The sequence below is a fragment of the Aegilops tauschii genome, chromosome 1, assembly GCF_002575655.3.
Source record: "Aegilops tauschii subsp. strangulata cultivar AL8/78 chromosome 1, Aet v6.0, whole genome shotgun sequence".
In the NCBI taxonomy this organism is placed as follows: domain Eukaryota; kingdom Viridiplantae; phylum Streptophyta; class Magnoliopsida; order Poales; family Poaceae; genus Aegilops; species Aegilops tauschii.
This window is the reverse complement of record NC_053035.3, coordinates 111,444,491-111,456,738: the sequence shown is the minus strand read 5'-3', so window position 1 is coordinate 111,456,738 and position 12,248 is coordinate 111,444,491. Positions and strand designations below refer to the sequence as shown.

Genomic DNA, 12,248 nt, shown 5'->3' with positions numbered 1-12,248 from the left:
CTTATTGAGATGCTCATAGGGTCCTCGGGGTAGCTTGAAACAAGACATAGAATAGACCGTAATCGCCTGCGCCACCTATTTAATTAAAGTTTCTTTGCGTGTTGCTAAAATTGTTCTTTCAATCCATCCTTTCATCTTCGCTCACAATCTGTCCTTTAAGTATTTGAAGGCACCCATCTTGGAAGCACCAATGTTAGATGGCATGCCCAAGTACTTCTCATTCAGAGTCTTGGTATGAACATTAAGCACTCCCTTAATTTCCTGTCTGACATGTTCCCTTGCTAAAAAAAGACGGAAGACTTATTGGTATTGATTTTTGTCCCGAAGTTTGACAATAAAAGTCTAATAGGTTTGACACTTTCATCGTCCCTGTACTATTTGTCTTAAAAAATAATACAAGTGGTTAACTCGTGGCCCCTCCCACAATCGAATGTAGAATTTTTTTTCTGGGATTACAATCGAACGTCATAGATCAGCCTGAAACGTACAACGAGGGCCAGGCCCAGCCTAGTCACGAGGCTCTCCGCTCTGTCACCTCGCGCCGCATCCTGAAACGTCGCTTTCTTCCCTAAAAAAAATGTCACTCTCCCCTTCCTCCATCGCCTCCAGCTCCAGTGCTCCATCCGCCATCGCCTCAAGTGTTCCCTCCGCCATCGCCGGCGCACGGCACTGACCGGAAAACACGCTCTCAGATAGGCGCCAGTACCGCCGCCGCTTCCAGGTTTGGAGCGCCCTTGACCGGCAGCCGGCCTCCATTGCCCCGGCCAGGTCGCAGGTTAGTAAAAAAACCTAAGTTTGTCTACAGTTCGGCGGGCACCACTTCTGGTATGTTGTTGCTATTCTGCTTTAGTTAACACTAGAATGAAGCAAATTGACATTCTGCCTGCGGACGGCTCCTTCAATCAGAACCCTGAGATGTCTAGTTTGGTCAAAATTGACATGTCAAATTGTGTGAACTCCTATTGTTGTTGATTACGAGCTAGCTAGTGTAAAATTCTGCTTTCCTGTATGGTTTCCTACTCTAATTTCTTATACCGCACTGTATGATGCGCACCGAGGGACATATCAGTTGACCAATAGTTTGGTTGCAATTTGTTACTGGTTTGACTGTCTCAAATAAGCAAAAAAAATCGACAAATTGGGGAGGAACCTCCCCGGTTCCAGTTTGTATAGGAACGGGACCACCTTTTCCATCTGTTGAGTATATGTGTTGTGCATATCTGTGTATAGGGCCCACCTCCTAGTTCCTTGAGGTCGTGGCCCACCTCTTGTACATCATATATACGTGTCTTTGCATATGAGTAATACATCGTGCAATCATACATGGTATCAGATTTTTAGGTTTTCTTCCGCTTCCGCCGCCGCCGCGCGCCGCCGCGCCGCCGCCGCTAGCGCGCCTCCCCGCGCCAACCGCCGCCGCCACCTACCCGCTGCCGCCGCCGCCGCTCGCGCGATCTCCGCGCTGGCCGCCGCTCCTACAGCCGCCGGCCGCCGCTCTCCTTACCCGCCCGCTCGTACGTGTCTCTGCTCGTACGTGTCTTCGGCTATTAGTACTACTACTACTTCACCAGATCGATTGACTTGGTTGAGCTAGCTTTGTACGTGAGATTGGATTGGAGGCCAGTTTCCTTGCGGTGCGTTGCATCTCGACGTAAATCTCGTCGGATTGCATCGGCAAGGAGCAGTTCAAGTCAGCTTCGCTACTTCATCGTTCGTCGTCGTCGGTCGTCACCTGTCGTCGGACAGTACTCGGTGACGTGGTTTGGGCCAACACTCTCGCCGATCGTCGCCGTCTAGTCACCGCTGTCATACCAGCGATGGCGTCATCCAGGCCATCCGCCGTCGCCTCTGCCGTCCCGCCGCCGGCGCCCTACGGCGCGGCCCCGTCACTGTACGAGCCGGCCGCCACCTACGACGCGTCCGGCGTCGCCCCGCCAGCCTACGGGGCTCCGCCCGCATCCCCATACGGGCCTCCCGGATACTGGTGGGGTCGTCAACAGGCCAGCACTCGCCCGCTGGGCCGCAGCCAGACGGTGCCCAGCACCTGCAGCATCTGTCAGCGGGCCAGCAGGTTTTTCCGGCGGGCTATCCGGCCTACCCGACACCGCAATTGCAGCCGGGGCTGCTATCCATACCGTATGGGCCTCCCGCCCCTCCCGCGCATCATGCGTACTTCGCGGCTCCGCATCTGTCTGGAGAGTACCCACCGCCGCAGCTGAGCGGCGGTTACAGCTTCCCCATGGCGTCCCCGTCCCTGTCGCCGGCCCTGCCGCCGGCGCCCTGGGACCCGGTGCTCCTCACCGGGCTGCATGCCGCTCCTACGCCAAACAACTTCACTGGAGGCGGTGACTGGTACATGGACACCGGTGCTACGGCTCACATGTTTGCTCATCCTGGTAACCTGCCTCCTTCACTCCTGTCTCCACCGACCGCCGCATCATAGTCGGCGACGGTTCCACCCTTCCTATCACACATGTTGGGCACACTTCTTTTCCTTCTATTTCTACGCCTTTATCTTTGTCTAACATACTTGTGTCTCCTCATCTTATTAAGAATCTTATCTCCGTTCGTTGTTTCACTCGTGAAAATCCTGTCACTGTTGAATTTGACGAGTTTGGTTTTTGTGTCAAGGATGCTCGAACCAGGATGGTCCTTCATCGATGTGACAGCCCCGACGAGCTCTATCCGGTGCATTCGCCCTCATCCACCACCACCGCATTGGTCGCTCTCTCCGCTGGAGTTGATCTCTGGCACGCTCGCTTGGGTCACCCCAACCCCGTCACACTTCGTCACATTCTTAGGAGTTTCAGTTTCATTTGTCATAAGATTGAGGATCACATTTGTCATGCCTGTCGAGTCGGCAAACACGTTCGCTTGCCGTTTAATACTTCCACCACCATTGCTTCTTTTCCTTTTCAGTTGATTCATAGCGATGTGTGGACCTCTCCGGTCCCTAGTAACTCGGGCTATTTATATTATCTGGTCATTCTTGATGATTACTCTCACTATGTGTGGACTTTTCCTTTGCGCAGAAAGTCGGATGCACTCTCCACCTTGACAGCTTTTTACTCCTATGTCCGCACGCAGTTTGGGCGTCCCATCCTTGCGCTTCAGACGGACAATGGAAAAGAGTTCGACAACCTTACTTTCCGCACTTTTTTATCGCACCACGACACCGTTTTTCGTCTCACATGCCCGTATACTTCACAGCAGAACGGTCGAGCCGAACGCGTCCTTTGCACTCTGAATGACTGCGTTCGCACGCTCCTGTTCCATGCCAACGTGCCGCCTCGTTTCTGGCCGGACGCCCTCGCCACTGCTTCACTTCTCCTTAACCTTCGCCCTTGCTGCCCACGGTGGAACTATGCACCTCACCATCTTCTCTTCGGTACGCCCCCATCTTATGATGGCTTGTGTATTTTTGGGTGCCTTTGCTATCCTAGCACTGCCGACTCCGCTCCTCACAAGCTCGCACCTCGTTCTATCGCTTGCATCTTCATCGGCTACCCCTCCAACTCCAAGGGATATCGGTGCTACGATCCCGTCTCTCACCGTGTGTTCACTTCCCGGCACGTTTACTTTGATGAGCATGTGTTTCCGTTTCAGCAGGTACCCCCGGCTGTTCCTCTCTCCACCGGTGACGCGGGCTCCTCGACGCCTATCCCAGGGCGCTCGCGCGCCTCTCTTGGCCCGCCACCTGGCTTTGAGGCGCCCCCCCCCCCCGCATGCGGCGCCTCTCACAACCGCGGCACTGGCGCCCCCGACGTCGGCGCCCGTGGTCCCCCCGGCGCCCGCGGCACCCCCGGCGCCCGCGGCCCCACCGGCGCCTGAGGCCAGTCCGGTCACCCGCGCCCGTACGGGAGTCTTTCGCCCGAGTTCGCGCTACGCCTCGGATGACTGCGTCCATGCGGCGTCCACCTCTGAGCCGTCTCCGTTGCCGTCCTCCGTTCGAGCCGCTCTTCGTGACCCGCTCTGGATGGCTGCGATGCAAGAGGAGTTTGACGCCCTGTTGCGCAACCGGACGTGGCAGCTTGTTCCCCGTCCCCGGCACGCCAACGTGATTACCGGGAAGTGGGTCTTTAAACACAAGCTCCGTCCTGATGGTACCCTTGATCGCTACAAAGCGCGCTGGGTCGTTCGTGGCTTCCGACAGCGTGCTGGCATCGACTTCACCGACACCTTCGCTCCGGTCGTCAAGCCCGGCACGATCCGCACGGTTCTCCACCTTGCGGTCTCCCGTGCTTGGCCGGTGCACCAGATGGACGTCTCCAACGCGTTCCTCCATGGTCACCTCGAGGAGCAGGTCTTCTGCCAGCAGCCCACCGGGTTTGTTGACCCGGCGCTTCCCCGACCACGTGTGCCTGCTTTCGCGGTCCTTGTACGGCCTCAAGCGGGCTCCGCGCGCTTGGTACCAGCACATCGCAGCGTTTCTCCACCAGCTTGGGTTCCGCTCTACCCGCTCGGACGCCTCGCTCTTCGTCTATCATCAGGGCTCTGACACGGCCTACTTGCTGCTCTATGTCGACGACATCATCCTGACGGCATGTACGGCTGGTCTCCTCAGTCAGCTCACGGCTTGTCTTCGCGCTGAGTTCGCCATCAAGGACTTGGGTCCTTTGCACTACTTCCTCGGTGTCGAGGTGGTGCGCCGTCCGGATGGCTTCTTCCTTCATCAGCAGAAGTATGCTCACGACCTCCTGGATCGTGCTGGCATGCTTAACTGCAAGCCCGCCGCTACGCCTGTTGATACGAAGGCGAAGCTCTCTGCCTCGGACGGTTCTCCCGCTTCGGATGCTGCATTCTACCGGTCCATCGTTGGTGCTCTCCAGTACCTCACTCTGACTCGACCGGAGATTCAGTACGCCGTACAGCAGGTGTGTCTTCATATGCATGCTCCTCGGGATGTTCACTGGGCCGCTGTCAAGCGGATTCTTCGCTACGTCTGCGGCACTATGGAGCTTGGCATCACGCTCTACGCCTCCACCGACACCGCCCTCACCGCCTATACCGATGCAGACTGGGCGGGCTGCCCTGACACTCGTCGCTCCACCTTGGGCTATTGTGTCTTCCTTGGACCATCACTCATATCATGGTCATCCAAGCGGCAGCCTACGGTCTCTCGCTCCAGTGCTGAGGCTGAGTATCGTGCGGTGGCCAACGTCGTCGCCGAGTGTTCGTGGCTTCGCCAGTTGCTCCAGGAGCTCTCTTGTCCTGTGGATCGTGCTACGGTGGTCTACTGTGACAACGTCTCGGCTGTCTACCTCTCCGCCAACCCGGTACATCATCGTCGGGCCAAGCATATTGAGTTAGATACCCACTTTGTTCGGGAACAGGTGGCCCTTGGCCATATTCGTGTTCTACACGTCCCTACTTCCCAACAAATTGCCGATATCATGACCAAGGGCTTGCCTACGGCATCGTTTGAGGAGTTCCGGTCAGCAGCGGTGCCGCTTCGACTGCGGGGGGGGGGGGGGGGGGGGGGGTTGAGTATATGTGTTGTGCATATCTGTGTACTTGTACATCATATATACGTGCCTTTACACATGAGCAATACATCATGCAATCATACACCACCAACATCCTAAGTTATGTAGGTTTAGAAACAAAATATATGTTCACCTTTTCTTACCTGATGTCTACAGCGGAATTGATTCGCGAGCAACAGGTGTTTGATGAAGTTTGCCTTCGTGAAGAAAAACAAAAAAATTCTGTAAAATCTTGAGGGGAAGGGAAACATGGTTATTTGGTCATGGTCAACCATGTCGCTTCTTGTTATAATGGAAAACAAAAACATTACAATGTCACCAGAGAAATTAGTTCATTTAGACATTTACGATGGAAAATGTGTTACATTCAAAAATGCTAGTTGCAAACTTGCAATGAAGATTTCACCCAAATTTTCTTAACTGTCTCTTTGCTACAATTTTATGTAGGTGTAGCTCCAAGAACAGGTGTTTTGTGGCGTGTATTGATGACCAATAGCGAATACGAGTATGTGAAGAGGGAATTCGAGTTCGACCGTCACCTCCCAGCCTCCAACTGGATCATTGTGCGCTTCGATGGCTGTCATTTCCACCGGTACTGTTCATCTCTTCCTTCAAAAATGAAAAAAAAGTGGTTAAGCAACTGCATTGACCATTTGACCATGTTAAGTTCTTAATCTAGTCCATGTACCAACGTATTTTGCTTGATTGTTTAAGTATAAGCATGTGGGAAACATGCAATGAAGGTTACTATATGCATACTTGGGAATTACTGTTGCTTCAGATTATAAATAGCTTATCTTTGTTGTTTTGTCCAGTGTCCACTAATTTCACTCCTCTTTTTGTTAGATTCTCGAAGATACACGCCTTTGAGAAACCAAATGATGAGTGCTTTAAGATTGATGAATGCTTGTGCTAGTTCTATTCTCGAGAATTTCCTGACATAGTGTTTTCTTATGGTGTCAGAGCATCTTTAGCAGACCCCTTAAAAGAGCCAAAACTGTAAATTAACCGCTTTTTACGGGATTGAGCAGAAAAACCGACCCGACCAGACCCCTCAAAATCGGCTGACCCGTATAGTTTTTTGAGGGAAACCTTAGAATAAGCCTCCAATCCCTCAGATGTTCACGTTTCGGGGCAAATTCTACTGTTCACCTTTAAAAAAAGACGGTTGGCAGGAGGGAAGTTTCAGGTCCAACTGCCAGAATAGTCTCCATTTCGACCAAGATCCATCGTGCCAGTCTCGACTCCGGCCAAATTTCCAGTGGACAGGCCCGATTTGGAGCGATTCTAGTTGATTTCGGTGGGCCGACGCGAGCTCCGCGCGTGCTCCTTGGGAGGGACGGTGACATGCTGCTGCCGTCGCGGCTGTTCATCGATGGGAGGTACGTAGGCGTCGCCGACAAGGTGGTGGCGCTGCACGAGCAGTCGCGGCTCCGGTCGATGCTCCACCGCGCAGCCGGACGCGGGCGAGGCGGCCTGCGAGGTGCGCGGCGGCGCCTGATTCGTCGTGTGCGGAGGCAGACTGTGCGGTGTGCGGCGGCAAGGATTCAGGGAGATGCGGGTGAAAGGAAGAAGAAGAAGACCACGGGGAATATTCGGTTTACGGTAAATTTTTGTGGGATCTGTTCCAATGTAGCCTGCACGGTACCGCAAAACAGGTTTAAGGTTCCCCTTATAATGCTTTTGCGGTACCGCGATATAAAGGATCTGCTAGAGATGCTCTTAGCGATGAGTACAGGTATAACCCGTATAACATCTTCTCATGAAAGTTAGATTATAAAATGTATGCAAATTTTACGTTAAATTTTTTATGCAAATACTGTTGTGTATAGAGTTACTTTTGAATTACACGGGCTTTGTTCTCAGATAATAATATCAGGTTCTCATATTTCTGTTTGCTTTGCAGTTTTGTTTTCAGAGGGAACATAATTCTATCACAGATTTCTCTACCAATAATTGCAGCAAAATTCTCTCTGTGTGTGTTTCTTACTTCACATCTGTGTGTGTGATGAAGTGGAAAGATTTCTTTCCCAAATAAAGAGTTGAGAGAGGCTCCATATTTTGATGGGCGAGTTGTCTGCTATCCAAATATGAAGACGATTCATGATTATTTGGCATGGAGGCAACTGGACTGTAAGCTTCTTGAACTACAGTCGACAGTTTCCTAGTATAAGTAATAAGATTCTTGTATGCAATTGTTCGTGTTGATGTCCTCTACAATAGCATCTTGTTGTGTATGTTATTTTCCCAAAGTCGTAGAAACTTCAGCAACATTAAATGAACACCAGTATGGTGTATGTATCGTCATTCGATAGATTTGTATGTCCGGTTGCTCCGTTACTTAGTCTTTTTTAGTTGATTGAGTAAGTAATGAACATATTCAATTTGAGATGTGTGTTTTAGGTCATATAAATAATAATTATAATACATGCTTCTGAAAAAAAAGGCACAACAAGCATTGAAGGTAATCTAGTTTGAGTTTGAGTTGTCTTTTGTATCATTTGAATAAATTCTTTTTTGTGAACCATCTATTCTAGGGAACATTTCCTAAGGACAAAAACGAGTTGCTTTCACAACAGTTCCAAATCATCCATGATGATGAACCAGCTATGTTCTGAAAAGGATCCAGCGTTTATCGAGATAACGTAAAGGTGTCAACCATACAAAAGGAAATCATCATTAATGTTCCTACTCATTCTCACTGAGATATTTTCCATGTTTCTGTCGCAAGATATCGTTTGCACGATTTATACAAATGACCATCATAGTTTCTAATCATAACTTGGTGCAGAGATCAACCTAGCATTTCTGAATTCGCATCTGATATCCAGATAGTTAAATGTAAACAGTCTTGCTATACATTAGTTTTGAGGGATAATCGGAACTCCTTATTTGGCATTTCACGCCATTCCCTTGTCTGATATTGGTCGAATGATATAATTCTTCTAATCAGTTGTGCAGATTACATAATGTATTTCTTTTGTGGGTCTGATTGTTGAATGATGTTATTTTGTGGGACATGTTTTCCTCAACTCTTAGTTAAGATCAATTAACCCTGTAAGGTGCTCTTTCGAATACCAAATGGTGAAAATCGACGACTATGGGAATCCCATAGAAAGAACCCGGTTGGCAATTACAGTGTCAATTTTTGATAACATAGGACCTGAGTTTTGGGAAAAACGTCAAAACATTCTTCGAGAAGGTTAGTTGAATCACTATAGTTTTAGCAATGCTTCCAGTCCAACTCCATTCAACTTTTGATATATACAACCAGTACTGTATACAACATCGGTCTAACTGTGTGTTTGGGAGAAGAAAAATATAGATATGAGTATATTATAAGAAGTACGAGAACATCCATAGGCTTCCATGTTGTAACTGAACTGTTGTTCGTATCAGCGCCTGCCAAATTGATCAGTGAGGACCCCTAGTTTCCTATTTATGGAATGTATGCTCCAATGCCATTTACAGTTTCTTGTCGACGGTAGTACAATATGTAACATCTGAATTTATCTGTTCATCTACACCAGTATGTATGCATTAAATTTAGTTCTTGCTTAGTGTTTTACTGTGATGAATACTTATTAATGCCCTTGTTCCTTCATTTTCTAATAGTATCCTGATGCAAGGGCTTATTACTGTTGTAGCTAGTTAGAACAACAAACCATAAGAAAATGAGTTGACTACTTGTACAATTCACAGGCCACAACAGGATCCAGTACAAGACATGCTTTTGGATGCTAGTGAAGTCCCGAAAGGGCGAAAACGAAGCTTGCGATATGCTGAAGTCTTCTTTCATCATCTACGTAATCTAAATATTTGTTTGCATTATCCTATTGAATTCTTCTGTTATCTACAGTCCCTAACTTTCTACTGTTCTCTGAAGGTCAAAGGACAAGAACGAGCTGCTCTTTCAGCCATTTGAAATGAACTACAACAACGAACCGGCCATGTACTGAAAGGCTTCATGTGCTTACCGTGAAAAGGTATGTTTACCATCATCCAAGAACTATTTTCAACAACAATGCTGTTTGTGCTGCAGTTTCATATTAAGCATTCCAAAATAAAATGTAGCGATGCTGAAGAAACAAGATTTACTTTGCCTAATAAAAGATCAAACTATTTTCTTTTCCAACCCTGTATGTATTACGATGATGGGTTGTGCGGAGCGGCTTATGGCTGTGCGGGGCGAGTAGGTGGCGGCTCAGGACATGGTAATGCAGCGTCGTCGGTCGGCAGTGGCCTGCAGTGCAGCTTCTCCTTCCGCAGCGTCAGGGAAGACGAGGGGATCCGGCAGTCTGCTGGGTACCCTGCTTAGCACCCCACGCACAGCCCGCGTGCGGCGCTGCTGGAGCTAGTCATCCCCCGGCGTCGCTTCCTGGCATCTTCGCGTGGGCGCTGCGTCCGGTCTTTGGTCCTGTGCACCCACCTCGCCGGGAGCGGAGGGAGCCCTGCGGGCACCAGATGTGCGCAGCAGCAGCCTTCTCTTCGCCACCGATTGCGTGCACCAGTTCATTCCCGCCCGCGCCTGCTTCGTGTCTCTCATGCGTCGACATGCTATCCGTTCCATAACCTTCGGATGCCTCTGAAAATATGGCATGATATCGGTTCCTCGGCGACGTGCTGGTCTTGTGGTCCTCGAAGCGCCAGCCCACGGCCTCCCGCTCCAGCGTGGAGGCAGAGTACCGTAGCGTGGCCAACACCCTGGCCGAGTGTGCTTTGACAACTCATCGGCGAGCTCCGCTGCGCGGTCACCTCGGCAACGCTGGTCTACTGCAACAACATCTCCGCCGTGTACCTATCCAGCAATCCCGTTCACCACCGCGGCACCAAGCATGTCGAGCTGGACATCCACTTCGTCCGCGAGCACGTGGCTCTCGGTGATTTCCGCGTTCTCCACGTCCCAACGCGGCAACAGTTCGCCGACGTGATGACCAAGGGGCTGCCAACCGACGTGTTTCATGATTTTTGGTCCAGTCTTTGTGTCGTCACGACTGCGGGGGATGTTAAACCCTTGTATTCTGTACATGAGTTTTGTATGTAGCTTGTGCAGTTTTGTAGTCCTGCAGCACACACGACCTCCACCTCTCGAACATGGCCTGACCACGATCACCATCTTGGGCTCACGCCCTCTGTTCCCCCTGTATAAGTCTAACCTTGATCAATGCAATCGGTGTGTTCCCCTTGTATAAGTCTAACCTTAATGGCTATACACAGAGCGGATGGCTGCAGGTGGACGATGCTGCGAGTGGGCGGTGGCGCACGTCGACATGAGGCCAGAGTTTTGGAGAACGCATCCTCGTGGTCGCCCTTCATCGGCAGCAGCACCAGGCGGCAGCCGGCCACCGGCCACGAGCCCCTCCACCACGGAGCTCAGCCCGGCGTGGTTCACGAAGCACCCCACGCTGCGGTGCCGCAGGATGTGCTGCTGCTGCACCCACCCCGTGTGCACCACGTCCTTGCCCTTGGTCCTCCTGGCGAAGAACGGTCGGTTGGTGGATTCTAGGCCGAGGAGGAGCTCCGTCGCGGCGGCGGACAGGAGGAACGTCTCGCTCTCGAAGGAGGCGAACACGACAGCGTTGTCCGGGAAGGAGGAGAGCCACTTGGCCCACCGCTCCTCGAGCTCGCCCTGCGGCGGCTCCGGCACGACCGGGCCCGTGACGAGCACCGGCTTGCCGTGCTGGCGGCGAGGTAGTTGATGTAGGGGCCTTCCATCTCGAAGCACGTCTTGATCAGGAGGGCGTCACTGGCCTCGACGGCGGCGAGGACGCGGTCGTACACGCACGGTTCGCCGTGGAAGCTGGTGAACACGTAGCTGAAGTCGGCGGCCTGGTAGGCCGGCACGGTGGCTTTCTTAGCAGGAACAGGTGATAACTTAAGTACCAGGAGGAGTACTAGTTCTCATCATTGTCTCGAAGAGAACGTGACGGTTTATTACGGTCTACAAGGTCCGGCGTTCGATCTCTGGACCGTGTATTATATTAGCGATATTTTATCGATCGAATAAACCTCTGGTGGGCCGGATACTGTGTCAGCGCGCGTGCATGCCGAGTCGGCCCATGCGGACGAGCGCACAGGTCGTATGCTCTAAAAATTGTCCCACCTCGCCTGCTGTGGGGCGCTGTGCCCAGTTTATATACTGCCTTCCTCCAATCGTATTACCTCCATGTGGGCAACCAGCCGAGAAAGAGGCCTTAGAGCCCACACAAAAAAGAAAGAGGCTTCAGAGCCCACGAGAAAAAAAGAGAGTAAAGAGGTCTTTATTAGTTTCCACAAAAGAAAAAGAGCCAGAAACGGAAAAATGGACCGAGGCCAGAGCCAACCAAAAAAAGAGGAGCCCACGAGAAAAAAAAGAAAAAGAGGCCTTTATTTAGAGCCCACGAGAAAAAAAAGAAAAAGAGGCTCTTTTATTTAGAGCCCACAAAAGAAAAAGAGCCCAAAATAGGAACATGTAGTTTTGATCTCTGTCATAGCCTTTTTTTAACTCCTACTATTTTTTCATGATATATATACGAGAAGCAATTTATTTATTTATACATTTACTCCCTACATGACAAACAATTTATTTATTTATGGCGTCATTTTTATCCTCCAACCAGGAGTGTCAAAAGAGCCCAAAATAGGAACATGTAGTTTTGATCTCTGTCATAGCCTTTTTTTAACTCCTACTATTTTTTCATGATATATATACGAGAAGCAATTTATTTATTTATACATTTACTCCCTACATGACAAACAATTTATTTATTTATGGCGTCATTT

At 50.5% G+C, this 12,248-nt stretch overlaps 1 protein-coding gene across 13 annotated transcripts; it reads left to right on the top strand.

The window, feature by feature from the left end:
* The first annotated feature begins 495 nt into the window (after positions 1 to 495).
* On the top strand, positions 496 to 11,895 carry LOC109736680 (uncharacterized). 13 transcript variants are annotated; one of them, XR_006670360.1, is made up of 7 exons: positions 496 to 775; positions 5,934 to 6,078; positions 7,393 to 7,619; positions 8,024 to 8,688; positions 9,189 to 9,292; positions 9,373 to 9,472; positions 10,704 to 11,895. XR_006670360.1 is itself a non-coding variant. In XM_073509420.1 (4 exons), the coding sequence occupies exons 1-4, from the start codon at positions 1,298 to 1,300 to the stop codon at positions 9,414 to 9,416; spliced, it is 510 nt and encodes a 169-aa protein (XP_073365521.1). In that variant the 5' UTR covers positions 1,283 to 1,297; the 3' UTR covers positions 9,417 to 10,678. The 13 variants fall into 13 exon arrangements, 2 of the variants coding, with proteins under 2 accessions (XP_073365521.1, XP_020151475.2); XR_012203669.1 differs by lacking the exons at positions 496 to 775; positions 8,024 to 8,688 and adding an exon at positions 1,314 to 2,396 and having other exon boundaries at positions 10,704 to 10,741; positions 11,323 to 11,895; XR_012203672.1 differs by lacking the exon at positions 10,704 to 11,895 and having other exon boundaries at positions 9,373 to 10,678.
* Positions 11,896 to 12,248: the final 353 nt, after the last annotated feature.